The 26570-nt window shown below is 44.7% G+C and overlaps 1 protein-coding gene across 3 annotated transcripts in view; it reads left to right on the top strand.

Moving 5' to 3' along the window:
• Nucleotides 1-26345, top strand: part of RTN1 (reticulon 1) — a 120487-nt gene extending 94142 nt beyond the window's left edge. The window contains exons 1-7 of one of the 3 annotated variants that reach the window (XM_037395602.1): nt 9086-9526; nt 21096-21303; nt 22367-22505; nt 23372-23441; nt 23827-23873; nt 23964-24022; nt 25546-26345. In XM_037395602.1, coding sequence (XP_037251499.1) covers nt 9466-9526; nt 21096-21303; nt 22367-22505; nt 23372-23441; nt 23827-23873; nt 23964-24022; nt 25546-25588 — 627 coding nt within the window. In that variant the 5' untranslated portion in view covers nt 9086-9465 and the 3' untranslated portion in view covers nt 25589-26345. Of the gene's footprint in view, nt 1-9085; nt 9527-20373; nt 20426-21095; nt 21304-22366; nt 22506-23371; nt 23442-23826; nt 23874-23963; nt 24023-25545 lie in introns of those variants that run through there. The other 2 variants (XM_037395603.1, XM_037395601.1) reach the window with 2 other exon arrangements.
• Nucleotides 26346-26570: the final 225 nt, after the last annotated feature.

Below are 26570 nucleotides of genomic sequence, written 5' to 3' on the forward strand. Positions count from 1 at the left end.
ACCTGCCTGGCATTCACGTCTACTGTACCTGTGAAAGATAAGGTTCATCCAAAACAAATTAATGGCGTTTGGGTTTGGGGGTTAGGTTCATCTTGTTGGTATATACAAAGATTGTGGTTTTCTTGAATTTATCATAATTTAAAATTAATGTAATGCCATTATGTTTTATCTCTGATTCATTTGCAAGAAATTATTTGTAAGTATCTGGCATATGAAATGCAAGAGCCTTGGGACACAGGAATATTGTGCTTTTGGTCCCTGTATGTTTTTATTAAGAACGAGGTGTCTGATAAAGGGCAAAGGGTTATTTGGTGGTACCTGTCTCAGTCAGGAAGTTTCAGCAAAGCCCCATGTACTTAAATGTTTGCAGAGAATGAATACTTAGGGAAAGCAGTTCAGAAATCCCAGCAGACCTTTTGCAATGCTCCCCCAGACCTATTTTACTATTCTGTTTGGAATTCCCCAGTTTCTGCAAAAGCCAAACCTGTTGCAAGGGAATTCACTATTCATGCAGAGAATGTAGCATGCTGTCCTTCCACCTCGCATTGTTCATGTGCAGTGCTCTGGCATAACAGCTATTTCTGTATCTCTGCAAATCTACACTGTTACTCTGAAATTATTGCTACTTCCACCATATCCACATGCTATCCATTATTGAAGCAATGTTTAAATGTACTGTGACATAAGGAAAACATTATCCCTTCTTCATTGTTGTCCAGTGAACTTTCATGCTACTTATTAATTCATAAAGATGGCAAAATAATTCCATTTTACATAAATATATTTAAATTCACTTTATACCTCCTATTATATATTCATCCTTTTCCCAGAGCGGAGAGCTGTCATTCCTTTGCAGAAGCTACCAGGAAAATGTGGCTTATGAAGTTTAATGATATTGTCAGGAAAATCTGAATTTAGGCTTTTTAGTTTGGTTTTCTAAATGTGAAATAGTTTTGCTGATCTATGTTTAATCCTTTGGCCTTGAGAATGGGAAATAAAATTGTCTTTTCTCAGACACTCTACGTCAGCATCCAAATCAGGACTTTCTCATTGTGTGCAGAGAGGGGGAGCGAGGATACATGATATTCAAGTACTGAGAGCTGGAATCTGTTTTTCAGAGAGAAACCCATTTCCACAAAATCAGTGGCTTTATCTGGGTTCTGTATTTTTTTTCTTCTTTTTCCCCATTTTGCATCTGTATGCATGAGATACCAAGTTTTAGGGATGACTGATGTTAAGTTCCTAATGAGGTGGCTCCAGGGTGTGGATTTTCATTACATATTTTGCTGATTTGAGGATGGAAGCTTGCTTGCTTGACCTTGCTTATGGTATCTTCCATAAGATATATACATGTGATTCATCCTTTACTCTTCCCTCTGTGACCTGTGTGAGGGGATGTGCTGGGGCAGGGCCACCCCCCGCCCCCCCCCAGTACTCAAGCCATCACTGCTTTTGTGTGTAGCTCTTCTGATGTCCTAATCTAGCTGATGTCCTAAAATGCCCCACAAAACCATTTTCCCCGCTCATTTCACCAGCAAACACAACTCTGACCACTTTCCAGGCAACACTTCTAGCGCATCATTTCCTGATCTAATTCTTCTAATTACCCTAGAGGCCCATAATAACATTTAAAAATCAGAGTGCTGCTTCACTGTCCAAAGCATTTCTCTACCCAGTGCTCATACTGGCTCTCACCAGAGCCCTGCTCATATTTTTTCTTTGCTTTCCCCCTCCTGCAGCCTTGCACTGACATTTCTGCCTTCCACACCAGTATTTTATGTCCTTCATTTATCTTTTTGTTGTTTTTTTTCCTCCCTTGGACAGTACTAATGCGCTTCTCGTTCATCATGCAGCACTGCATGCAGCACTGGTAGCATTGCTGCAATAAGCAGTCACGGTCTTTCCCTGCTCCATCACTTTTGCAAGTGCTGTAGGGTTGCATTTGCTCAGGACAGGGGCAGCTGCTTTCTTACCTGCCCCTGTCCAGCCTATCCCCCTTTCCTCTGCAACCTCAGCCGAGATTTTTCCATATTAGCAGCCGACTTCCCAGCCCAAGTATAATCTAGAAGTTGGTGAGCATCATCCCCCTTAAATACACTTAAATACGATTTCAAGAACTGCACAGACTCTTAGAAGAAGTTACTGTGACTGACTTAACGGGTGTAAGGTGTGTTCTGCTTGAATTTTACAGGTTAAGTAATTAGTAGCCCTCCAGAAGAAGTTTGCAGAGAGCATTTTGGTACCCAGGTGTCTTGCATCTAGGGAGCAGGCGGTTGTGGCTATTGCATCCAGTGGTGTATTAGTGATCCGTTGCTGTTTTCCAGGGAAGGCTGGGGTTGCCATGACAATTGTGTGTCGGTCGAGCCAGTACGTGCATGGCCACAGTATCCGCACACCTCCACCACTAATGCGTTTATCCTCCCGGCCTCCCTGCGCAGTGGTGGGGGGGGCAGTGGTGGGGGAGGCAAAGATGTCTGTGCTGAGATGCTTGAAGCAGCTCTCCAGCACGGTGCAGAGGGGTGAGCAGCTCAGGGCCTGCTGGGTACTCCCTTCCCCAAACAAAATTACGGATTTTTGGCAACAGGGGCTGGGGAGAGGAGCTTGGTCTGAGGTAAGTTATTCTGCACCTTCTCGTACCCACCTGGTTTGGGCTAGCGGGAGGAGTGCAGGGTACAGGAGCAGAGGAGCCAGCAGAAATGCTGCAAACCACAGCTCATTTGCCAGCACCCCTGGCTGTTTATGAGAATCCCAACCTGAATCAAGGGCTTGTGGCACTGCTGCAAATGAAACCTCGGTCTCCTGAGCCTGTGTCTGCAGGCTGTTGGTTTAATTTGCAGTCACATTTGCACAATTTGTAGTTGCGTTTTGCACTTGGATAGAGCATCCCAGCCCTTGAATTGGCACCTGGAACTTCCAGCCTTGGGCCTGATCCCAGCAGAGAAGGAGCGAGGGGTGGCCCTTGGAAGCTGGAAGCAAGGCTTTAGGTATTTCTGTGGGCATATCTTTGCTGGGGCTGCACCAGAGCTGCCTCAGCCCAGGACCTGGATGTGTGGAGGAGCAAAAGGCAGGACTTGACCGGGAAGGACCTGCCCAGTGCTGCTGTGTTGCAGAGCTGCGTTGGTGTGGTGCTTTGCCTGGGCTTGCAGCAGGGCTGCCCACCTGGGGCATGGCTCCCTCTGCACCACTGTGCCATGTACCTGCGTGCTTGTGCTGGCATGGTCCCAGCTCACACTCTTATTTCTGCCTCTTACTGCCTCCTCCTCCTCCCAGCAAAGCAGCTCAGAGAGGCTGTGCCTGCCCTGCACGCTGCAGGGTGTCAGCAGTGCAGGAGGAGAGCCAGTGAGAGCTGCTCCAGGGCCACCTCCTCTGCTCCCAGCACAGGACCTTGCCCTGGCAGAGACAAGGTCCCTGGTGCCTTGTGGCACACCCATGTGGCAAAGTCCAGGCTTTGTTTCCCCAGCTCAGGCACTGGGCTTCAGACCTTGCTTTGAGAATTTATTAAAAACATGTCGTCTTCATCTCTTCTGGGCATGCTTGGCTAAAGAGGAGGCTCCTCTGCCCCCCAGCATCCTTGCACAGCACGAGGCAGGATTTCACCATTTCTAAGAGCAATGCAATCCCAATTCATCTTTACAATCTTACTTGATCTCTCCTGGTCCAAGAATGACAGCCAGTAGCACCAGCCTGCAAGTTGTGTTGCAAAAATGAGCAAGGCTCCCTTACTAGACCAGCAGATGTTGTGCTGGGTGCTGCAGAAATGAAGCTTAAAAAGCAGATGATGCCCCAAATTTAAATAGACCAAGCAGACCCAGAGCTCTAAGAGAGATGATTCCCAAGGTCACATAGGAAGCCTGTGGCAGATGTGAGGACTGAACACAGATCTCCTGAGGCCCAGCCATGCTGTGGTCTCAGAACTGTCTTCTCTTTTGTCTTCCAGTCCATTAGGAAGATCAGTTAATGAAATGGAATTAATAATGCCAGCTGCAGCACCAGCAATGCTGTAAGAGAGAAAAATTTAGTAGTGCAGACTTGAAAATAGGGATAAGCTGCAAGTGTTGTAAGAGCCCTCTGCAATGGAGGAATGCAGTAGGTCAGCCAGTTTTAGGGTCTCATCAGCTTTACTTATCAAATCTTAAAGGTGGAATGAAGATGTACCAACTACCTCTCCCACTGGAGAGAAACACCCAATTCTAAGGTTCCCAGCAACTGAAAAAAAGTAGTCCCACTGGAGAGAATCAAAAGACTTTTCTAGGTCAATGGCAGGAATAGAGCCTTCATTTCTGTGATCCTCACAGTTCAAAAATAACATTAAAGAAACAAGAGAAATTATCTACTGCTGAACAGCCAGGAGTAAATCAAAACTGATTCTTATGTGTTACACTTGCTGTTGCCTGCAGTAGTTGGTGAGCTCAGATGGCTCTGCAGAAGTGCCAGCCACCTCTGGGATGGCTGGTGAAGAGGATCAGTGACAGGTTTGCTGAGGGACTGCACATTGGCAGTTCAAAAACCAAAATGGGAAACTGATTCTTAACAATCTAAGGGCTTCCCCTCAAAAGGCTCATTTATTAGGATTCAAGGAAAGGCCACCTCATTCCCAGTGAGGGAAGCAAATGTATCCCACTGATTCTTTCACCCGCTCATTTGACTCATGTCACATGGTTGTTGCTGAAGACCATATGATAATCTCAGACTTTGAGCAAAAATGGGCATGAAGAACAGTTCTGCTGAGCAGAAAGTGAAACAGAGGTATCAGAGCAGAAGCTTAGAAACACATCTTAAAACCAACTTCTTGTCCTTCTGAACTACCCAAATCTTTTGACTGATTATTTAAAAAATCCCTCATAAATCCAGGCATTTCAAGACTTCTACAAGAACTCACAGGGAAGCTGGAACATTATGTGGCATGCTGGGACACAGGGTTTCTTTTGTTATGAGTATTTAGCTCCAGACTTAAATTGTACCAGTTTAAGACCGTATTGTCTTTTTTACCAGCTTATTGATTCCTTTTGTGGTCTAAAGACCTAAGGAAAAAAGTAATTAATCACTGCGTTACATCTCCTAAGAGAAAATACCAAAGACCTGGGGCAAAAGACAGCAAGCAAGGACAGAGCTGTCTATGTACCACCTATACTGTGAACAGTGATGGATGTGAAATAGCCGTCAGCATCTCCCAGCTCATAGCCTTTTCACCTGAGCTGCCTCTTAAGTGATTCTGCAGCCCTGAAAATTTGCAAGAATGAGTGCAAGACAGTGGGAAGGATGAGAGCAGGGACAGGACCTGGCCCATCCCTCTGCTATTGACAGCCTCCTCACGAAAATGTAATTGTTGGCTGCCCTTGGCGTGGAGTACTCAGGCAAAAATTCCCCATTGCTCTTTAGAGCTTGGAGACATATTAAAACAACTTTTAAAATAGCATCCCCTCTATTTTTGTTGCTAATGCTAAGAACAAATTAGCTTAGAAGAAAAACCCAGCGATCTCCCTTAATGCTATTGTTCTCCTAAAGTGCTAAATGTCAGGATCTTACAGCACCATGCTGCAGATCTGGCGCTGCCCTCAATGTGTCCCACAATGCATTGACGAGGACTGATGCAGAGCGCTGTTCTGAAAAATATACTCAGTCCAAAGTGTCTTCAAAGTCACTGCACTTAGAGCAGAACTGGTGATGGCTTCAGCTCTATCTTTGAATTTGTTATTAAATATTCTTTGAAACCAATGCTGATTTCCACCCTGCCTTCCAGCCCTGCCCTTACGAACCTCCTTCAGGTACATCCCTGAAGTTTAGGGCCATGTGTGGTCTTTCCCGTGGTAGAACAGTGGGTACCGCTGAGCTCTTATGGACCATTATGTCAATTCAAATTTATTTACCTAAAAAGCCTTGCTAACTGTTGGCACCAGAGCTCATCAGTGGTGCACAGGCAGGCTGGGTCACCATGGAAGTGGGAGGGCTTTTGGAGGGGAGCAAGGCAGGACTGGGGAGTTAGTCCTGATGCAGGGCTTGTTGTGTCCCTGGGAGCACAACACTGGTGGCCCACGCACCATGGCAGGGTGCCTGTGTCCTTTGCTGAGCTGTAACCTGCACCTCATCCAGCAATCCCTGCTGAGGTTGGAGGGGTGGAAAGGAATGAGGGAGACAGCAATACCCTACTGATGTTCTTGGCCAGAGGTTTCCCTCAATGGGAGGTTAGGATGGGCTGAAAGCAAGCAGGTAACTTTTTTTACTGAGTCTTTGCCCCACACAGCCTATGTATGTGGGTCATTATCTCCAGCAGAGCTACTTAACAGGCAAATACTGAAGAGCCCACTTGGCTTGTGGCAGTGCCATCAACACTGAGCTTTAGGTGACCTTACTAAAACATCTTAAGATCTATAATAACTTCAGTAACATTCTGCGGCAGAAGGAGGCTTCTCATGGACACTGCTCTGAAGGAAAGGGAAGCAAATTCCACTTACTGCTTTTAATCCTGCTTCTATTCATCATCACAGGAAAACTTTCCAATGCTGCAGTGTCCCGCGGTTGATGCCAAGATCTCTGACCTGTGCATGTCTCACCCTTTTGAGATCCAGGCAATGCTATGCTTATTTGCACCTTCCAGCCTGCTCAGTAAATGTTTAGTTGGTGGTCCTGGTTTAGTTCTGTTCCAGAGAAGTAGTTCTCACCCTCAGTCTGTTGATGACCCACTGCTTCATCCTAATTCTGGCTTAGTAATTACTGTATACATAATTAAAATTCTCATTGTAGAAGTGCATTTTTTATCAATTGCCATTTTAGTCATGGATCCACCCAGTGCTGATTGGGATTTTGTTAGACTTTTTGTGAATGTCTGTGTAGACACACATACAGTGTTAATGCCAAGCACTGCCTCTGTCCATCACCTGACTTGGTTCCTGGGATAAGTGAGTGCACGCTGGAAGACCTTCTTAGCTTATTTGCATTTTCTAAGTATGTTCAACTCACAGTTCCAGTTCAGTTCTGTTTCTGACACAAATGTATTGTTCTTGTTACTGGTGGTAAAGTGACGGGGTCTGGTGCCCATGAATTAAAATAGCTCTGGAAGTAGCATGGGACAGTCCAATCACATGGGCCAGGCCTGAAGAGACACTCTCCAAGGGAAGGAAGAGTTTAAGCAGAAAAACTGATGGTATGGTTCATTTTGGTAGCCTGGGGAAGGAGCTGGAGACCTGAAGTCTGGGGCAAGAAAGATCCTTACCAACAGTGAAAGAAAGGAGAAACCATCACTGTTCATACAATGTTGAGATGTTCAGCGTACAGGGACAACTCTTCTGTTCAAAGGGAACTTGTCTTTTATACCTGACTGAGAAATGTGGGTTACAGTGAGACTAAGCAGAGATTTTGTGTCTTCCCAATGCTGTGTTGCTGGTGGTACATGCCCAATAGCCATGAGTTTAACTGGTGCGCTAAGATAAAGGTCTCTTTGGCTTTTTTTCAGGGACTCCAGGATTTATGAGTTTCATGTGAATGATGGCTCTGTTTTATATACACTGCTTGTAAATACCTTGTATTATGGATTGGTGCTGGGAACCCTATCACAGAGCTGCAAACAGCGTGCAGGGCAAAAAGTATCAATCGGGATATTTTCTGCTCTTGCAAAAGTTCTAAACCAATCAGTCCGTGATGAGAAATCATCCCTTGCCAACCAGTTTCCTGCTTGACATAGTCAGGAAGAACACAAAATCAAGACTTGTAACGTTATTTGTAGATTATTTAATCTTAATATATGCAATGACAATTGAACCCAGTTCCGTACCAATTAATTGTTTCCCTGTTAGGGGACTGAAGATGCTGGATTCAAGCCTAAGCAAGTCTTTGGGGGAATTTCAAAGATGGTTTTGAAACATGAACAATAGCTGTTGACCTCCGTAATCCCTGCAGAGTTTTTTAGGTAAAGGTTAAGATCACACTGTGGTGAATCTCTCCTTAAATTTTGACTTTCATCTGTGAGATGAGTTACCTGAGGGAAGGATAAATGACCTGCCGCTGCCGGTTGGAGGAGATCTCTGTTAACTCAGGTGTTAAAGACCGTTTGGTTTTGGAGCCAAAAAACCAGAGAGATTCAAGCTCTGTTCCCCATGCTGACGTGTACATGTACATATAGAAACTCAGTATAGCATGGCTAAAGTAAAATTGTTTCATAAACTAGCATTATCTAAAAGATTAAACGCAACCTCAGACCTGAGAGATTTCCCAGCTGGGATCATTTTGCCAGCGATGACTGGACCAAGTCTGATACGCTGTATCTCAAGTCACTCTTCAGTGAAATGGGGTGACTTTTGGAGGAGTTTCTTTGTGATTAATAGCCACCCCAAAATCTGAAAAGGCAGGCAGATGGGGTAGATGTAAAGCATTTTCTTTCCTGGTATTTGCCAAGTATGGCCATTGCTTAGTTATGATGTCTCTGAGATGCTACTTATAGTAATTTACTGATGGGGAAACTGAGGCAGGGGCAGTGTCTTACTGGGGGAGGAGTGTCAAGGGTGGTGTTAAAAGTCAGCTATTAGTGGGCTTACAGCTGCTACAGAGAGCATACTCTTTTTCACATAGTCCTGCATACCTGCACTCTTACACCTCGGATCCTGGTTTATACAGCATTTTGAGCAGGGAGAGGAGGCAGCACTCATACCCACACACCCTAACCTGGGTGCAGCTTGCGGTGCTCGGCATCCTGGTGTAGCAGGGCTTGGCATGAGGGGCTGGGGGCCATGCAGGTCTCCCCATGCCTGTGGGTGCTTGTGTTTGCAGGGGTAGAAGGGGGGTCCCTGGTGGTGTGGGTACTCTGCTATTTTGTTCTGTTTCTGAAATAGTTTTGGGAAAAAAGATAGCAAAATGTGGGTTGCTCTGTTAGGGTTGGATCCTGACTTTGGTTTTCTCCTGACTGCTCCCCAACCTCACCCAGCTGGGCAGAGGAGAGGGGGGTATCAAAACCTGGAGGCGTTGGGCAAAATTTGTCCCTTGCAAAAAAAAAAAAAAAAAAAAAAAAAAAGGGGGGGTGGAAGAAAACACCAGATTTCATCACTGTCAAGAAATTTCTGGAACGTGAATAGTCACAGCCATGCAGCCACATAGGAAACACTGCTCACCCCCCCACCCCCCCTCCACCCACACCCAATTTGTTTTTATTTCTTTGCCATCAGGTTGCCTTAACCATTTCCATGGCTTAGGAGGCTAAGCCGCCGAGCGCAAGCTTTTGATTTGAAAGGGGACTGCATCCCCTTTTGAAAGGAGCCTGCTCCCTAGGGCAACCACATCACACTGCTGATTTGCTGCAGTGGAGACCGCAGCGCGTACAATATGCCCTCCCCCCTCCGCCTGTGCTGCTTACAGCATCAGTCCGGAGCCGAGCAGGGAGACGGGAGCGATACCCGCTAACCCACCCATGCTCGGGAATGCCTGACTGGTAACGCAGTGCCTCCGACGAAAGGACCGGCCATTCCTCAGCTCTCCGAGATGCAAGCCAGTGCCGATTCCACCAAGATGGACTGTCTTTGGAGCAACTGGAAATGTCAGGGTATTATATCTATTCTAGTGTTGCATGCTAGAAGGACTGCATGTCAGAGGAGGCAAAGGCAGGATCCATCCATTTTTGCATTGTTCACCTGTGGGCCTTTGCATGCTGTTTTCTTTCCCTCCCCGTGAAGCTTTTCGTGGGGGGTAATTTAAGAAAGAAAGATAAAAAGCCCTTAATTCTGTTCTTTGACTATATTTCTCCCGTCTCCAGCTGTCTCACCCCGAAAGCATCCAGGATACAGGACCTTCCTTCCCACCTTACAGCTCATTCCCAAAGCATCCACCCTTGCTGTTAGCCGTGTCATTTCTCATCCCCGACTCTCTCCGCCGGGCTGCCGCTGGCATGATTTCATACCTTTGGGGCTTTAGGAAAGCCAGGCGATGGTGAATTTGTGCCTGCTCGGGCTCGCGAGGGTTCGAGGCGGTTGTGTTGGGTGGCTGGGTGCATCCTGCCCACGGACACACCCATAGCGAGGGCTTAGCCTAGCGTTGACACAAAGAAAACGCAGCTTCGGCAAGAAGTGCAATAGCACCGAGGCGGCCGCGGTATTGCCACACACGTCGTAATTTGCTGTAGGATTGCTTTAAAAAAAATACTGAATCCTTTCGTTGTGCTTTCAAGCACTCTGCTGAACTGTTCGGGGGCAAAATACTGCGATGATGTCTTGTGGCCGAGTAGGTGAGGGGAACAATAGCTTCTCCCTTTTGGGCTTATTTTCAGCTTATTTTGAGCAGGTTGGTGTCTGTGCTGGGTGGGGCTGGCTACCTTCCCGGGTGCCTTGGACAGCTTTTCAGCCATTTTTAGTCGGCTTCACACTTCCCAGCCAGCATCCAGCCTTTGTTTTGATAAAAGACAGTCTCTGTGACGCTGCTCGGTGGGCAGATTAGAGGGAGAAAAGCTAGCGGCTGATCCTGCCAGGCAGGCTGCTGTCTGCTTTGGGCAGGCTTTGTTTGAATGTATTTTTTAATTTTAAGGTGCATGTTTACACTGAATAGACAGTACATGATGTCAATGCTCACAACAGGGTCCCTGAGAGAGAGATTTCTCCACAGCATCATCTCATTAAAGAGTCCAGGATGCGTGCAGACTTAGTTTCATAAACGCAGCTCTATGTAACAGGAGCCAGAAAACCTTCCTAAAGTGGTTTTTTTTTGGGAGGGGGAGATCTTGCAGACAGCCACTTGTCTCTAGAGAGCTTTGTATTTTTGCAGTCTTAATTCAGCACCTAACTGCATTTACGGTTTGAGGGCTTTTTTAAGGAAGATGAGTAGCTGGAAAGTAAACATGCACCTGTTAAATGCCAGCCTCCAGCAGCTCAGGCTTTCCATGCCTTGATCCAGGGCGAGGGTTTTCCATAGGATGGCACGATTTGTAAAGGCTATATGGGAGAGCCACAGACAAACTTCAGGGTCTTTTCATCTGAGCTTTGCAGATAAACTTCCTTGTTAGGTGGGGTTTGGGTTTTTTGGTTGTTTTGTTTCCAAAAAGGCTCAATGTTCTGCTGATCCTTAAAAAATCATTAATTTGCTGAGTCAGATTGGTGAACCACCTGTATTTCAAGGCAAACTAAATATTTTTCATCTTTATCAGAAAAAATATTCTTTTGTAAATTATAAAGAGGGGAATAACAAAGGACATGCTTCTATTGTTTAATTAATGATTTATAATAATAGCGGGATTTCTCTCCTCCTGTGCTTTCCTTTTTGAAACGGAGGTAGATTTACTGAAAATGAAATGATACAATGTGTCCTATGCTGACTTGAAAAAAAAAAAACAGATCTGAAAAAAATCAACGCAGCTAAAATAAATCACTTGCCTCACTTCCACATCATTTGCATATCTTTTTCTTTTTCTTGGGTGGTGCTTTATGATTCAGAAATGGTCCTGCAGAAAAAAACATGGAAGAGTCATAGAATATTATTTCTGTCGGCAAAATTCTTTGATCAGTCCCAGATAAAATAGAAGAAATTGAAAATTCAGAGGAATGAAAACTAAAGACTGGATTCATTGATTCTTTTAGTATCTATTATTCATGTAGTCTCTGTCTCAACCCAGAATATCAGTTTTGTGAAAACCTGGAGTTGTATAATTTTGCCAGCTTCGTTATCAATGGAATGATGGTTTCTTTCTGAAAACTCTGGAATATGTCTGTGAATGTAACAGATGCAGACACAAACCTCAGTAAATACAGAGCATATTTTTACTGAAATAATGGAGAGAGAACATTGAGTTTAACCCAAGTTTTAATTAACAAACAGCCAGGACTGAACTAGCTGTATCATTGCTTTGCACTTACAGTACTTATACTTGGTGTAAAATTGGGTGGGGATGTTGAGAAGGTGCAGGGCCGCTTGGTGAAGCTTTGGCTTTGCACCACTAAATGAGTGTATTGTTGTTTTCCTTGCAGTGAAGCAACTGATGCTTGCAACATTTAAAATATTGCAATATGTTTTACCTGACCATCGTGCAGGTCCAGCATAATCGTATCAGTGGTAGATCATGATACAGCCCCTTGGGGGAGCAGCAGAGGAATCCACTGCTGCTGGGCATATGCTTCGCTCAAAATGTTATCATAGGTGGCTTCGAGGAGTTGCAGCCCACTTTCACACACAAGTAATCTTTCACACTGGAAGGTGATGCATTTGAAGTAGGCTGGGATGTAGCCATGCATAATGCATGAGCATTCAGAGAAACATCTCCGACTGGGCGTGCTGGTTGCTGTGGGCCTTCCTGTAACAACCTATAGCCAGTGCCAGCCGCGTGACACAGCACGGTGCTCAGCTCCCAGAGGGAAGCTGCTGGATGAAGTGTGCCTCCAGGAGCAGGCCTCTACACCTTCCCCAGGGACTCGGCCCAGCTCGGCAGGACTCACCCCCGTGCCTTGCTGGAGAGGTTTCTCTGGATTAGGAAGATCTTTGCACTACAGCTTGGCGGAGCTGTTTGGTGTCAGTACACTGGTCTCCATGAATATTCCCTCTTCCACTGTTTTTCTTCACACCAGCTCTTGGGTGGTCATAAGTGACATGCTTGTTCCTGCAGCTTCAGCCTCCTGCAAGACTTACTAAAAAAGAAAATCTGAAAGATCCAAAGAAAAAAGCCTGTGACCCTTTCATAGAAATCGTCCTAAATATTATCCACATTATAATTAAAACTAAATGTGTAAAAGGACTGCAGACTTCATCTAATCCATCTAGCTGACATAATTCTGCTGGGACTGGATTATTGAGTAGCATTTTCCTGGCAGCTGTTCCCAGAGAACCAGCTTTCTTGCTTGCTTGATACATCAGTTGGTTTCCAAAGGGTGCTGAGAAGCTGCACCAACAGTTCATGGCAACGGTCCCCACTTTAGGACTGGTAAAGAAGTTCGATGGCAATAATATGGATGCATGCTATTTATCTATAATCTTATTGACAGTTCTGAAGTCTGTCTAATTACAGCTATTAGCATTAGAGTATTACTTCAGACACTTGGTAACTTCAGTGCTTTTCTGAAAATACTGTGCGCTGAACTCGCAGCTGGGATCCACTTGTCTTTCTTAAATGAGTTCTCCCTCTTTGCAGCACCTAAAAATCTGTCCTAGTAGTTGGTTCTTACGTTGAGCCTTGGTAGAGCTAAAATCTTGGAACCAAGTCATCATCTGATCTAACAATTTAGCTAATAGTTTCACAAAACTACACTAACTTATGAGGAATTGATTTCCTAATTTTACAGTTGAATTCCTGTGAAATTGGAATGAAATTTGTCAAGATTTTTTTCTACTTTCGTATTTACTTTCATTTTTTTGTCAGTGCTGCAGAAATCTTATCAGTCCTTCTTCAAGCACCTTCCTGTTGATGGCAATACGACCACAAGTTCAAGAGCTTAAAGTCAGAGGACAAACTCATTTAGATGAGCTTCACACTGTTCAACTGCCAGCCATCCCAACACACACCTTGATCTAGGTTATATCAAAAAATCAGTGAGATTTCAATAGCTCTGCCAAAATGTGCTCTGCACACCAGCTGTGCCGTGTCTATATGGGGTTTTTTCCCCCTTTTTTTGAGAACAAACGGACAATATGCTTGTATTGCCAGCACAAGGAGAAAATTCCCCAAAAGTAAGGTTATTTTAAGATACTACCTGAGGAGTAATTTAAACTCTAGCAAGTAGGCAATGATGGGCAATAGCTGAAGGCAGCATTGGAGGCCTGCTTTTGCTTTCATGAGGTCTCTGGGAAGTGAGTTTTGATGAGGCTTTTTTGATATCAGAAGGGATACTCTTTCCACATCATATTTAATTCTCACAAATAACGTCGGTCTGACCCATTAATTTTGAAAATCTACAGCTTTTCAAATGTTTGGGTAGAGTTAGGAAGGGGCCACTTCTGTTATTTAGGTGCAGGAGCATCTTGGGAAAATCTTAACATTTCCATAGCATTAAGTGCTTTCAGGGACTCTGCTTGGTCTCCCTGATTTCTGCTCACTGGAGGTGAGTGCAATAACACCCTCTGCAGAAACTGGCCAAGGCAGGTAGTGATATGGTTTGAAGAGCAGGAGGTGTGTGGAAGAGGCTTTCTCCTGCTGCTGTGTTAAATCCTGGTCTTAAAGCATCTTTCATGTGAAAACGGTGTTAACAATAACAGCAAAAACATCATGAATGATGGTGATGATGATAATAATGTGAAATAATACTACAATAGACTTGTGTGTGGCACAGCTGCAGGTCTGATTTTTTATTGCCAGTCCTTCTGAGTCTACCCAGACCCACTCTGGTGCCTCACAGAAGGCAGTCAGTCAATACTTTTTTTGCTCAAGTCTTGATCTCGTGGATAGAGCAGGATATAACATGGAGGGCATCCTCTGTCAAGACTTCCCTTCTCCCTGGTCCTGTTCCTGCTCCAGGTCTCCTCTCATCAGAGTTCGGGGACAAAGAAGATCCGAACTTTCAAGTTGGGTCTTGGGGCAGGTGGATGATAAAGATACAAAGCTGAACTAAGGACAGGAAGTTAATAGGCAAAGAGTTTACAAGAGGTAGAAGTATGGAGCAGATCCCTCAAGGTTGGAGATAAAGAATAAGGAGAGGTGCCTCATGAAAAAAGCACAGAGATTCTGTCTTGACTCTGCTGTTAATCACAGCTGTCACCTGAAAGCACCAGACTGCTCATTAAATGGTGTAACCACCTGTATTACATTTGAATCAGCTGTGTTGTGAGGAGGGGAGCAATGACCACATTGGATTCTTCACTGGAGAGAAGAGGGAAAGCCTGGTCCTACAGCCTGTGGTTAAAGCTGCAAACTGGAATTTCTTTGAGTGTGAGCAATATTTACTTCTATTCAAAAACTTTGTGCATTTGTTGTAAAGTATTGTTGCAACAATGCTATAAACAGGATTGCTCTTCTTAAATTACATTTCCTGATCATTTCACTTTCAGTAGGTCTGAGAAATGCCTTATGAAATAATTTATATTCACGAATCATGATATTACACTGTATACGGAATTAAAGGCTGTGTGTAGACAGGCTTTTCTCTCTTCTTATTAATACTAATATTACATGGGGAATGAAGCTGTAAACCCCACTGATTTTACCTTCTAAGGAGGCCCAATAGGACCTCCATTGTGGGGAGGGCAGCTTGATCACATCCAGTGGTGTTATTAATATGCTGAAGAGCATAAAACCTTGTATTCAATCATCAAGGCCCATGGGCCTCATTTGAAGGCTGGGTACGAGGGGTCTGCACACACTTCTTACGCTAACTTCCATGTAAATGCTGCTTGATGCATGTTCATTTTTCATACAGTTGTTGCAGTAGAGGAAAAACTTGCAAAGTCAGGAGAGAGCAGAGGTTTTCAGAGGAAGGGAGGGAGAAGCTGTGGAAGATGTGAAGTTCCAGTCTGTGCTCAGTTGATCGTCATTAATTTTCATCTTAAAATACTTGTTTTGTGACATGGAGTGCAGAGATCCCTGTTTCTCTTACAAAAGTATTTTTCAAAATCATAACCACGCAGGAGTCTGAAGGAGTGAGGACATTTTAGCTACAAGTTGGTTTGATTCCTCTATTCTCCCTTTGGTGTCCCTGCTCAGGAGCCTTGGGCTGCAGCTGCCCCACACCATGGTGCTTCTGGAGACCATATAAACCACCTGAACCCAGTCTTCATGTTTCCACCACGTCCCAAAGAGAATGGATTCAGGAGCATCACTATGTAGTCCGTCTTGGCCATCTCAAGTCTTTCACCTTTTGCCTCCTGCACTGCCCTTTCCAGCCCCCAGGCCTGTTTTCTGGCTTTTCTGATGCAAATATTGAGGAGCAGAAACATTTTCTGCTGAAAGCCATGATGAGAGCTGGGAGAGCTATTCAGGCACTGTACTTGGGAGCAGTTCCTTGTGGCGCAAGCATCGCATGCTTGCTGCTGTTACACTTGTGAGGTTACTTCTAGCTTGCCTTGCAAACATGGGTGCTTAACAACTACTAATATTAACAAGTTGTTGCTTGTATCATAGAGTTTACCTTTGTGTATAGTTTGTCTGGGGACTGGCCCCAAATGGGCCACACATTAGTTTTACGAGATGAAGTTATACCATAAAGTATAGCTGATACACTGATTTGACACCCTTGAAAACTTTTTCTTTCAAATAAAAGCCTACTTGAGTAATGCTGTCAATTAAAAAACATGGGCAGGCGATACTTTCAGGTAAATAGCTCATCAGACATGCTTCTCCAGAAAATTCTTCAAAGGCAGTCACAGGGACCTGCAGCACTGCTGTCTTAGAGATGGCTGGCAAGTGCTACTTAATAATACAAATACTTTTGAGTCTGAGGCAGTTCTGGCAAACCCCAGAGTCCTTTTATATCTCCACAAATGAGCCAGAGCTCCGGTGTGTTGTACTGGAAAGAGTGCAAAGTGACCGACGCTGCTTTCCTCCATCCAGAAGGCTAAAAGGGAGATCATGGAAAGCTACAGCTGAACAGCTTCTGCATGTTAATGGGCATGGTCAGGATTTTACAGTTGGGATTTTCAAAACGGAAGGAACCCAAACTTCATTGAAGGTGAGGCTGGTTTCAGTGCCTGTTTTCCAAACCCTGTTTGCAAATCCTAGCTGCAGACTTTAGGTGGTTTGAAGTTGGCATTTTGGCTCTCAGAAACGTGTCTTGCTTAGCCAGGCAGATTGACCCACTGTCCAATTGCATGCACATCACATATCAACCGGCTCAATTGGCACCAGGCTCCGGCTTCATGCATATTCAGCGTGCATTGCTCAGAATCGTGCCATTGTGGTTGGGTCTGGGCAGTGCTGTGCACGCGTGCACGCACACACACACACTGTCTACAACACACCCAGCACTTGCAGGACCCTTCACCATACTAGGACCTTTTATTCTTACCCTAGGGATTGACCAAAGCACTTAATTGTTATGTCGTTAACTCCCGGTGTGGGGGATCCCCTCTCTGTTAGTTTCTCTGGGTAGCGCAGTACCCAGGTAACAGCCAGACTCAGCGCCTGTCTCAGCCCAGCCCAGCATGGGGCCAGCGCCTGCTGGCAGTGGCCCTGCAGGGAAGCGTGTGTGTGAAGGTGCGCAGCTCCAGCTCAGCTCCTGGTCCCACCATCCTCATACTGCATCCCCATGTGCTGGGGAGGCTGGTCTAAGCCTGGATGATTGCCGCTTCAGTGTGCAAAGGAAGGGGCACAGGCGGGGGCAGGCAGCTACCCTTCATCTGAGACTCGGGCCACCTCTTACCTTCTGCGAGCTGTTGAAGGGCAGTAAACCCGTGGGGTCAGAAGTGTTTGAGGTGTTTGCTACCTTAATCGGTTTTATATGAATATAGGATGAGATGAAACTCAAAGCAGACATATAAATGTGGTGGACAACCTCATCTTTCATTCCTGGTAAGAATTTTAAAAAGGGCGTGGAGGGGGTTGATACACCCAGTTCTGGGTTCACCTGATGGTGAAGGAGCACATTTCTCATTTCTTTGCCCCTTGGTATCTATTAACACCACCAGACACTGATGTAACAGGTATTTTTGCTCTGGTTAAATGGTTACAGGAGAAAATGGCGCCCTGAGGAAGCCAGGCAAAGGATCCCAGCTAGGGGATTCTGCACCCAGCACACCTTTGCCTGCTTTTAAGGGAGATTTGTTTAGGTAGGGAAATGTTTGACAGAAATATGTTTGACCACTGTCTCTCTAAGGAAGCATTTCTTTACCAAGAGGGTGGTCAAACACTGGAACAGGCTTCCTAGAGATGTGGTTGATGCCGCAAGCCTGTCGGTGTTTAAGAGGCATTTGGATAACGTCTTTAATAATGTGTTTTAACTTATGGTCAGCCCTGAGTTGGTCAGGGAGCTGGACTAGGGGATCGTTGTAGGTCCCTTCCAACTGAAATAGTCTATTCCTATTCTATTCTATTCTGATAACGTAAAAAACCTTTGAAGTGACTGAAGAAGCAAACAAGGCTCTGACATGTAGCTCAGGTGTTTTCAGCAGCTTCTAAATTTCAGGAGAACTGATACAGCTCAAATCCCTGAGGCCTGTCAGCAAAAACAGTGCTTTCTCCAGGGAAGCGCATGGACCATGGCTGGACCCCACAAGTCTCCACTGATTTCTGGCTCTGAACTCTCATTCTCCCCCTTCCCTGCCCAAGGAGCCGTGAGGTTCACCTCCCTCCTGCACCGCCTTTTGCAGGGAGAGGAGTAGGAATGGCAGGGGAGCCCCAAATCCCACCTGAACGGCTGGACATGGCAGCAGTGCTGCAGCTCCCTGTCCCTGTGGGGGAAATGAGGAGAAGACAGGTTTGGTTTCTGCCCTTGAAAATCCAAACTGACCTAGTGCAGGCTGTGGGCTGGGGCTTGTGTTCCTAGGCTGGACCTGGGCACCGGGACAGCCATATAAAAATCATTCAACTGATATCTCCTGCCTCTGTGCTGAGATTTTCCATCGAGCAGTTGGCACATATTTTTTTCCATGCACACGGGAATATTTGCTTCAGGTCTAAAAGACACAGGATCCCTCTCTCCCAGGTCTCATTTGGCTGGCGAAAGAGGCCAGATGCCTTTTCATCTCCTCTGTCATGCATGCACATATCCCCCAAACTGTGTCATTTGGCCTCTGTCCATCTTGCTTTGAGTTGTAGCAAGCCTTTCCTTACTTGATAGAGCTTAGTAAATATCCCAGTCATTTCATGGCAGAAAGGGGCAAGTTTCAGGATATATGCAGACCTGGTCAAGCCTGTCTTGATTCATTCAACATCTTCCTTGTTGAGGGGAATGAGAAAATGCAGATTGGCATCTCTCTGCATGAGAATACAGCCCACTTCCAGTCTGCAGGAATATGAGGTGTGGCAGATCGTCGAAAGAGAGGGGACTTAATTGCTCATTTTGGGTCTTATCATCAATTTGGATTGACTCAGGAAACTCTATTGAAGTGAGCTTCTGTATTTTTTTTTGCTCACATCTCATTTGTTTGACTGTCTACTGCCTGTGTCTCAAGTAGTGTTTTCCCCTGGTACATGGCCTTTTTCTTTCATCAGCAGATGATGTACCACTTACAGCATCCCGAGCAAGCTCACCTGTGCTTATTTCATGTAGTGTGAAGGTATTGTACAATATAAAATTTGAGTGTCTCAAAAGTGAGATTTGCATACATTTCCAACACTGTCCTCTAAGAGAGGAATTTTTAGGCACAAAAATGATTGGGCTGTGAATACCTCCTGCCCAAATGTTCACTGTTGAAAGGACCCCAGTTGCTGTACTGTGCTGCAGAATTTTGCAGTGCCTTGACTGAAAAAGAGTATGAAAAATGGTAAAAACTGCACACTTGTGTTCCAAATGCTATCTTGTAAGGATGTTTTGCAAGTCACATACTCCAGCACCTAACACTGTAAGCAATTTGTGGAGCTTCAGCTGCCTGCATCAATACCACTGCGTCGGCTGCTAAAATCCCCAGTATAGGTGCATGCTGTGACTGTGCTGTAACTGCATTTTGGAGCATTCCTTAGTCCATGCCTCTGGTTTCTGCAGGAAGAGACTTGGGCATGTATCTGGAAAGACTCTGGCCTGGTCCTTGGTTTGTAAAATCAGCACCCAGGACCCCAGCACATGCCACTAAGGTCCCCTGTCCTTTGGCTTCTGTGCAGCCCGTAGATCTGTTAATGCGTGCTCGTGATCACAGGTCCAGTGCTGAATGCTGGCACTTAAAAGTATGAGAGAGTTATTATATTGTATATAGGATGGAGAATACAGTAGGGTGTGAATGTTCCATGAAGAGAAAAGAGCTCAGTAATACAATAGCAATTTTTGCGTTCAAGCCCATCACTTTGAGGAGCAATGCTAATACGTGTAATAGTAATGAGTAATATAGCTCATAGACTCAAGGCAAACAATTTTTGGAGGTTAGATGATAAGAACTACTAGGCTGGATTGATTTTGTTCCTTTTAGTATTTGTGAAATTTTTTTTTGACAGATTGCACTTTTCCTGAATTTACTCTTTGTTCAGAATGATTTGACAAGTGGCATCTATGAAATCTGTTTGGCTGATGGTGCGTTCAAGCTGTTCATGTGGACTTGTGCAGTGGATGAAATTAAAGCTGTTTTGTTTAGATTGTCATGAGCACGTTCTTTGAGTGGATGAAGAGTCATCTCAGAAACAGGTTATTGGTGTAGAGGAATTAAATTCACCTTTGTGGACTGGATATTCAGTGATATTTCATAAGATTTTGCTTTTGTGGTGGCTGTTCCTGATGGTAAGATTGTTTGGTGGAGGTGTTGGAACGAACTATACAAACTGAATGAAAAACACTGTCAAAATTAACTGCTTTACAAATGTAAAAATATATTTGTTGAAAATGGTTTTCTGCACTTGTGTTGTTCTAACTAACACCTCCCATGGATCTAGACAAGGAGTTATCTAACAAGCAGAAAGGTTTTTTTGGTTTTTTTAGTATTTCTGAGACAGTTGGATTTGAATAGCAGAAGGGATTTATTCTGTATTTCAAGGCCCCATGTGAAAAATGGTTTCCTACCCATGTAACTATTAAGCAGTGATAAAACCAGGAGGTTTTTTCCCTTCTCAAAACTTAGGAAATAACAAAGTCATATTGTCAAAAGTTTGAATGAGAAAGTGGTTTTATTGTGGCTAACTCCAAACTTTCACATTCATTTGTCAACAACCAAAACGAAAATGCTTTGATCAAGCATTTGGCATTTGGATATGTGACAAAAAACAGATCCAGTTTCCAGAGTAAGTAAATGCAAGCTAGGTTGAAACCTTCCATATGACCCTAGCAACAACACAAACCCCAGCTTGCATTTGCCTTGCTGCTGCAAGAGACCCACTGTGCTGTGGTCGGAGATACTTGTCCATCTCATCTAAGCCAGACACAGACTCGTTGAAATACAAGGATTTCAAGTAGGTCATCAGTTGTAACTTCCTCAGCGCATTGCTGCAGCCTCCTCACTGATCCTGTTGATGCTAACGTGAGCTCACTCCTTTTACCCTCCTGCAAGGACTCTTGAGCATCACAGTGGCCATGGTGGCCATCCTCAATGCCCTTCCAACTCCTGCCCTTAACATGTTGGTCTTCTCTCCCCAGCTATCGACCTGTTGTACTGGCGTGACATCAAGCAGACAGGGATTGTGTTTGGCAGCCTCCTCTTGCTGCTCTTCTCCCTGACCCAGTTCAGTGTCGTCAGTGTTGTGGCCTATCTGGCCCTCGCCGGCCTCTCGGCCACCATTAGCTTCAGAATCTACAAATCAGTCCTACAGGCTGTGCAGAAGACGGACGAGGGCCACCCCTTCAAGTGAGTACTTTGCAGTCATGGCCAGGGGCTACTTATCTTGCAAAGGATGCAATCCCAGTGGCAATTGATGTTTCTTTAGCTGTCGCTCTTGATACTGAATAAGATTCTTGTCTTGCTCATAGCTGGGGAAATAATTTTTTCTGTTGTCCAGTCTCTCAGGAGCTGCAAGGCTGTATTGGCTCAGGTCCTGGTAGGAAAAAAACCAGGACAAAATGCATCATCCTCTGAGACACGGGAATTTTTTTCCTGAAATTCAAAAGATGTAGAAAAATTTAAGCAGAGAAAAAGAGTTTAATTAGAGCTAATGATAATACCGTATCTCTGCAAGCAGGAAGAATATTGTTTCTGGACACACTCTATTTGGCATAGAGGGAAACTGTATCTTTTCTCCAGCACTGCTTGGCTGTGGTGTGTCAATCCATTAGGTGATGGTGCCTGTGCCGGTGCCCTCCCCCACCCTCCGCAGGGTCTGGGTGGTTTGTTCCAGGAGAGCACACACACTGAAAAAAAGTCTCTTTGGGGTGCTGCTTCTGTTTCACTTGGGTCAGTTCTGAGATGCAACTTATGCCGTGGGTGTAGCTCAGAGGAAGGTGCAGGACAGGCAGAAGGATGGGGGAGTGAGAAGTGGGCACTGCTGCCAAAGGTGACGCATGGCCAGACAGCAGCTTTTTTTCCTCCAGAGGCTGTCAGCTGGAAGAGATGTCCTCTTCTCTGGCAGCAGCATTGCACAGAAGTTTGTGAGGAAACCCTCCCAGCTAGGATTTGCATCCCCCTTGGGTGGAGTAAAGAGAGAGATCCCATCAAGATCAGGTTCTGCGTGGGGAGGGAGCAAGGCTGGAGGCAAACAGCCTCAGTGCAGCTCACAATTGTCCAGGGGGACTGGTCATGAAAGATGAAGACAGTGTGCTGGTGCTGGTGGCTCTGTGCCTGCAGGAAGGGGGACACTTTGCTCCAGTGCAAAGGGATGAGGTGTGGGGAGGAGGGAGTGATGGGGTAGACAGGCAGGAGTATGGACAGCAGGTGAACCTGCCTGGGTTTGTAACTGGACCTGTGTTTCTGGCAGAGCCTACTTGGAGATGGAAATGAATCTCTCACAGGACCAGATTCAGAAATACACAGACTGTCTCCAGCTATACGTCAACAGCACAGTCAAAGAGCTGAGGAGACTCTTTCTCGTTCAGGACCTTGTGGATTCTTTAAAAGTAGGATTCCTTTAAATATTTTTAACCCCTCTCTAGAGGATCAATCTACATTTCAAAGTGCTGTTTCCCATGTTGACACTGTTGTCATAAAACCTAGCTTTGTGTAGCTCCAAATACAAAAGTTGCTCTCATTTTTGATTTCCAAACTTAATTCCTTCTAGCAGTTTAGAGATTTGGCAATCTGCATTTGAATTTATTGACACGTAATACAGCAGTTATAAAAGTTGCAGGACCAGTTTAGCTCCACTGCAGTTCTAGAAGCATCTCTGTGCTACGCTATTGCTTTGCCACGAGATGGTTTGTTCTCCTCTCCCCTCTAATACCTCTGTTAACCTGGATTTCCTCTAATGGTGGCATTTCCTGCTACGGAGGAAGGTCTTCTTTCCCTCCCTGCTGAGACAGTTATTTTTTTTCAGCCTTACACCCAAGCAGGTGTTCTTCAGAGCAAAGGGAAGATTATTAAGAGAGCAGGCATGGGTTAGGCTCCTAAATTACTAAAGATATTTAGGAAAATGTATCCATCTGCCAGCCTCAAGAGTTTTCAGTCGCAGGGATTATCACTGTGGGATGACCCTTACGATCAGCAAAACTGGATGCAGAAATCTGCTATGCCATGCTCAATGCAGAATCCTAAATGTATGCAATTAAGCCCTAAATATATGTGAAAGCTTAGCTAAGAGGGTGAGAAGCAGAAGTGGAGAATGGGGTTTAGACACCCAGAAAAAGTACCTAGTTTTTGGTATGCCTTACTTAACAACTGCCCTTACACATTACAAAAGGCTAATGTGCTATTATGTTAGCTAGTTAAGTGAACTGATTTCTTATGCTGACACTGGGAGTGATGTAATGATCCATCTTTAATTTAGTTTGCAGTACTAATGTGGCTGCTGACTTATGTGGGAGCCCTCTTCAATGGCCTGACTCTTCTGATAATGGGTAAAAATCAACATTTCTTTTAAAATCTACTTTTAACTTTAACTCTCTCGTGATTTCTACATGGAGAAAACAGCCTATCCTTAGTGTGCCTTCCCCACAGTTAAACCATCGACTTTTATTTGCCTTTCCAGTGAATATTCATTATTCTTACTATGTTGTCCCTCCTGCTAGAGCTAATTTCTGTTTTTTGGTTTTGCAGCTACTAGGCCCAGAACAATGGGAAATTCCATATTTGGGAAGTCTGAGCAAAGTTCATTTTTAATACAAAGATCCCTGGTGGATCAGCTGACCAAGTGGCATGATATGTGTTTGTCGCTGAAGTAGGTCTCTTCTCTGGAGGAATCTGATCTGCAGGAATCTAACAGTGTGCTCTTTTTCTCCTCAGCTGTGGTGTCTATGTTTACTCTCCCCGTTGTATATGACAAGTACCAGGTAAGCCTGTCTGCACGGTGTAGTTCAGGTGCCTGGGTGGTTCTGCCTTGTTGATGCCTGATTGACTTGATCTCCTTTTGCTCTTTGCAGGCACAGATTGATCAATACTTGGGACTTGTGCGGACCCACATAAACACTGTTGTGGCAAAGTGAGTTCAGCAGCAGGCTTGACCAGAAGTCTTGCCGTGAGGTTGCGGTGCACTGGGGGTGGCTAAGATCTGGATGGTCCTGGGGACAATGTGCCCTGTGAATGATGTCCCTCCCAGCTCCTGGCATGCAACAGGCTGCGGGAGGGGGCAGATCCCTGGAGACAGACAGGCCTTCTCAGCTGAGTGTAGGCTAAGGCAGAGTTGTGACCCTGTGTCCTTCTCACCTCTCTCCTGCTGTTTGGGGAAGCTGTGGACGGAGCAGCCCGAGCAGGGACTGATGCCCATACTTTTATCTGTTTACAAACAGGAAGGAATGTGTTAAATCCCTTCCCCACCGACCACTCCAAGCCTGGGTTTTTGCATTCAGGGACTCTGTCCTTTAGAGTTAATAATACCATTAATGAACAAAGTGGGAATTAGAACACCACCCTGTTACAGAAAGAAAATACCTGGAAGCACCATGATCTTGAGTATTTCAAACCACCATGAAATGGACGGAAGACCTGGATGAAATTTTTGGTGCAGTCTGCCCTAGTTCCTAATGTGTTGCCTGTATCAAAAGCTTCTGTGGGATCCCTAAGGACGCAATGAGGGTCTAAGCATAGTTCTTGAAACTTGAGAATTACTGAAGCAGGATGGCTGGTCTGGAAGGTAGATCCATACATCTCAGCAGTTTGTATCTGTGGCTTTGCTAAAGTTGGCTGAATATCAGGTGTCCAATGGAAGGTTACAAAACGGTGAGGTACAGAGAGCAAGTGACCCACGAAGAGATACTGAGGAAACCGGGCTTGTTTAGCCTGGCAAGGAGGGAGCTAAGGAGCGATTTCATAGCAGCCTGTAAGTACTTGATGGGAAGTTACAAGATGATAGATCCAAACTCTTCTCAGTAGTGGGGGTTATAACAAGGAGCACAACATAAATCCAGTTTAGGAGGCTGATGCTGGACATGAGGAGAAACTTTCACTAGGAGATTAGAACAGCACTGGAGCAGGCTACACAGGGAGGTACCAGAACCTTTTTCCTTGCAGGTTTTCAAGATGCAGCAAGATAAAGTCATGACCAACCTGATTTAGCATTGGTGATAGTCCTGCCTTACGTAGGAAGCTGATTCAAAGACTTCCAGGGGTCCTTTCCAGCCAATGTTTCTGTGATTCTTCAAAACCCTTAGCCTTGGGCAGGACTAAAAGTTCACACTCAAAATTCTTTGTTTAAACCTCATTCTGGGCTTCCAGTAGACAGCAGACCATGGTGGAATAATGAAGCGGGGGAGACTATCACTGAGCGTATCCCACGGTTACATGAACCACTGAAAACAGGGCCATTTACACCTGGGGGCCCCTAAGAACACATAGATGGGCATCACCTCTTTTTCTTATTAGACTTTAGTCCATCTGTTGCAACAACACACTGGATGCAAGCTAGAGATTACCCCTGGGTAAGACTCAAGTGGGGATCCAGTGGAATGGAATAGTTGCCTCACCATGTAATCCTTCTTTCTTATTTTTTCACTTCTTTATTTCTAGGATTCAAGCTAAAATCCCAGGTGCTAAGAGAAAGGCAGAGTAAAGCAGACATCAAGAATTCAACGACTACAGTAGTGAATAATGGGGGAATCTGGAGTGAAACAGCTCTGTTCTTACACTTTACTGCAAATTTATCGTTCTTTTTTTTCGCGACACCATAATCTTAGAAACATAAAACTCGGAAGCAGTGCTTTTCCCCTGCTGCTTCTGCACTTAGAATATTTGCAATCACTTGTGTCAAGCACTAAAGTATAGTAAAGAGAAAAGTGTACTAGATGTGTTTTTTTGTGTTGCTTATAAAGTGCATGATGGTGAGAGCCTAAATAATATTGACCTTTTTATTTTATTTTTTTAGTGTTTTTCCTTCTTCTATTGGCATTGCTTCTATAACTTTTAATGTTACATGTGGCTAGGGGCTTTCCTGCTTAGCGCACTGATGCAATAGTTAAAATTGCTTCTACGTCACTGGGTTGCTGGTTGGATTCATCTTTATTAACTATATAGAATTGTAGACTGATGTTTTAGTGTTTTCCAGCACAAATAAAATGAACAGTAATCGGTACTTATGGTAATCAGTTTTGTATAACTCAAAAAAATGAAAACAAAACCCAGTGCTTTTGTCGTAAAGGATTGACAGGCTGACTTACATGTATGGTAACTGGAAAGTTCCAGCATGTTAAATTTATTACAATTTGTATTACATTCTCTGTAGTTCCTAATGGACTTAATTATAGACTCTGAATATTTGCACTTATGTACTTGATACCGAATGCAGAAATAAATGTTACTAAATGTAAAAAGTTCTTCCTCTTGTTGCCACTGGGATTATCTTGACATTTGCACACCGGACACATACTATGCAAAAAGAAGCATCTTCTCTCTCTCTCTCTCCCCTTGAGATCCTCACACACTTTGCCCTTACAAAGTGGTGCAGTCCAACAAGATCATCTGTAGCCTATCTATCAGTTTCACATCTTGGGTGAGTATGGCAGTAAAAGAAGGATCTTAGCACATCGATTGATGTT

The sequence above is a fragment of the Falco rusticolus genome, chromosome 7 (genome assembly GCF_015220075.1).
Source record: "Falco rusticolus isolate bFalRus1 chromosome 7, bFalRus1.pri, whole genome shotgun sequence".
NCBI classification, from domain to species: Eukaryota; Metazoa; Chordata; class Aves; order Falconiformes; family Falconidae; genus Falco; species Falco rusticolus.